This window comes from Condylura cristata, unplaced genomic scaffold (assembly GCF_000260355.1).
Source record: "Condylura cristata isolate star-nosed mole 26May11 unplaced genomic scaffold, ConCri1.0 scaffold00013, whole genome shotgun sequence".
In the NCBI taxonomy this organism is placed as follows: Eukaryota; Metazoa; Chordata; class Mammalia; order Eulipotyphla; family Talpidae; genus Condylura; species Condylura cristata.
The window spans coordinates 137,703-139,476 of record NW_004567114.1 but is presented as its reverse complement, the minus strand read 5'-3'; the positions used below and the strand labels follow the sequence as shown (position 1 = coordinate 139,476).

The 1,774-nt window shown below is 74.2% G+C and overlaps 1 protein-coding gene across 1 annotated transcript in view; it reads right to left on the bottom strand.

Moving 5' to 3' along the window:
- JAG2 (jagged 2) overlaps window positions 1–1,135 on the bottom strand; it is a 17,033-nt gene extending 15,898 nt beyond the window's left edge. Inside the window, exons 1-3 of the mRNA XM_012724354.1 lie at window positions 1,066–1,135; window positions 190–672; window positions 5–122 (exon numbers count right to left, since the gene is read on the bottom strand). Of these exons, the coding sequence (XP_012579808.1) occupies window positions 5–122; window positions 190–672; window positions 1,066–1,135 (671 nt within the window). The remainder of the gene's footprint in view (window positions 1–4; window positions 123–189; window positions 673–1,065) is intronic.
- Between the last annotated feature and the right edge of the window lie 639 nt (window positions 1,136–1,774).

Here is a 1,774-nt window from a genome sequence, read left to right as displayed (position 1 = left end):
ACCCCGTTCGCAGTTCTGGCCCGAGTAGCCCTCGGGGCAGGCGCAGCGGTACTGGTCCGGCTCCGCGTTGATGCAGGTGCCCCCGTTGACGCAGGGGTGGTGGCTGCCGCAGTAGTTCAGGTCTGGGGGGGGTCGGGCGCTCAGGGCCAGCCCCCCGCGGCCCGACCCCGCGAGGGCGCGCCGCCCCACCTTTGTTGCAGAGCAGGCCGCCCCAGTTGGTCTCGCAGTTGCACTGCCAGGGCTGCACGCAGCTGCCGTGGACGCAGCCGGGGTACGGGACGCACTCGTCGCAGAATCTCCCCTGCCAGCCGTAGCTGCACCTGGGGCGCAGGCGTGAGGCCGCGGTGGAGGGCGGCCCTCTGCGCGGCCGGGCTCGCTTGGAACCGACCGGCCGGCCGGGCGGCAGAGGTGACGGCCCCGTGGCCAGTGCAGTCGCGGCGCTGCACCGGCGCTGGCTGGGACGGCCACGCAGCTGTCCAGTCACTCCTACGGGGGCTATTTTGGGACTCACCCGAGAGGGGCCCCAAGAGCCGGGCCCGGAAACGGAGGCCCTGCCGGACCCGGAACCAGAGCGGCAGCTCGGACAGGTGCGGCGGGGCGGGGCGGGGCGCGGCCGGACATCGGGGTGCTGGCCCCCCAGCCTGGGCCACCCGGGGCATGGCCTGAGCTGGCCTGGAGCTCAAGGGCAGGAAGCTCTCTGCCCGCCCCGCAGGTGGGGAGGAAGCCAGGCTCGGGGCCAGACCCCGCGGGTCCTGTGCCAGGAGGAGCCGCCGCCACACCCCGGAGGACAACCTGGGGCGGCTTCTTGGCCCCGAGGCCCGGAGCCGAGGCCTGGTGCTGCCCAGCGCAGCTGCCCACGTCCCTGCTGGGAGGAAGGGCCGGCAGCAGGGACACAGGGTGCCCGGGTGGGCCAGCCCAGGCTGCCCCGGGGGCCAGGCCCAGCAGACCCGCCCAGACCCACACTGAACCCCTGGCGCCGGCAGGACACTCGGGCAACGTGCAAGCACAGGGAAACTGAGGCACGGGGTGAGGCTGAGCAGGCCGGCCCCTGCGCAGTGTCCCCACCCAGCACCCAAGGCTCAGGGCGGCGCCGGGCACCACCAGGCTTGACGCCCGACCCTGGCCCCAAGGGCATCCTCTCCGCCTGGGCAGGGAGGCCACGCCCAGGCGTCAGCCCACTGCCCGGCCTGGCTGGGCGCTGAGTCCTGGACCTGGGCGACAGCACCCAGAGGAGGTGGCCACCGGCCGCCCTCCCTTCCCGGCACTGCCTGCCCGCCCGCTGCATTCTCACCACCAGGACCCTGGCACAGTGTGAGGGCGTGGTGCCAGCTGGGGGTCCCTCGCGGTGCTCAGGTGCCCACCACAAAGGCCAGGACCTGCCCAGGGCCCCACCCACACCGCGGGGCTCGGCTGGGCCCTCCCTGGCTTGCTCGCCCCTTAACCCCTCTAAGCTAGGGTGCCCGGTGGGGCCCACACCCTAGAGCGGGTCCTGGGGTGACACGACCCCGGGTTGCGCCCCACTCCTCCTGCACCTCACGCCTCAACCCCCAGTGCCCCACGCTCGGGCCCTGTGCCCGGCCTGCACAGCCACTGCCCCCGCCCACGGTGCCCTCGCCCCTCCCAGGGCCCTAGGGCTTACTGTCCCCATCGGGTGGCACTGAGGCCCCTCCTGGCTCCTCTGCCCGCTGCCCCTCTGTCCAGTCCGCTCCTGGCGACTGGCGCCACCCTGGCCTGGGGGCTCCTTGGCCCTCATGAGCCAGCCCGCGGCGGGCAG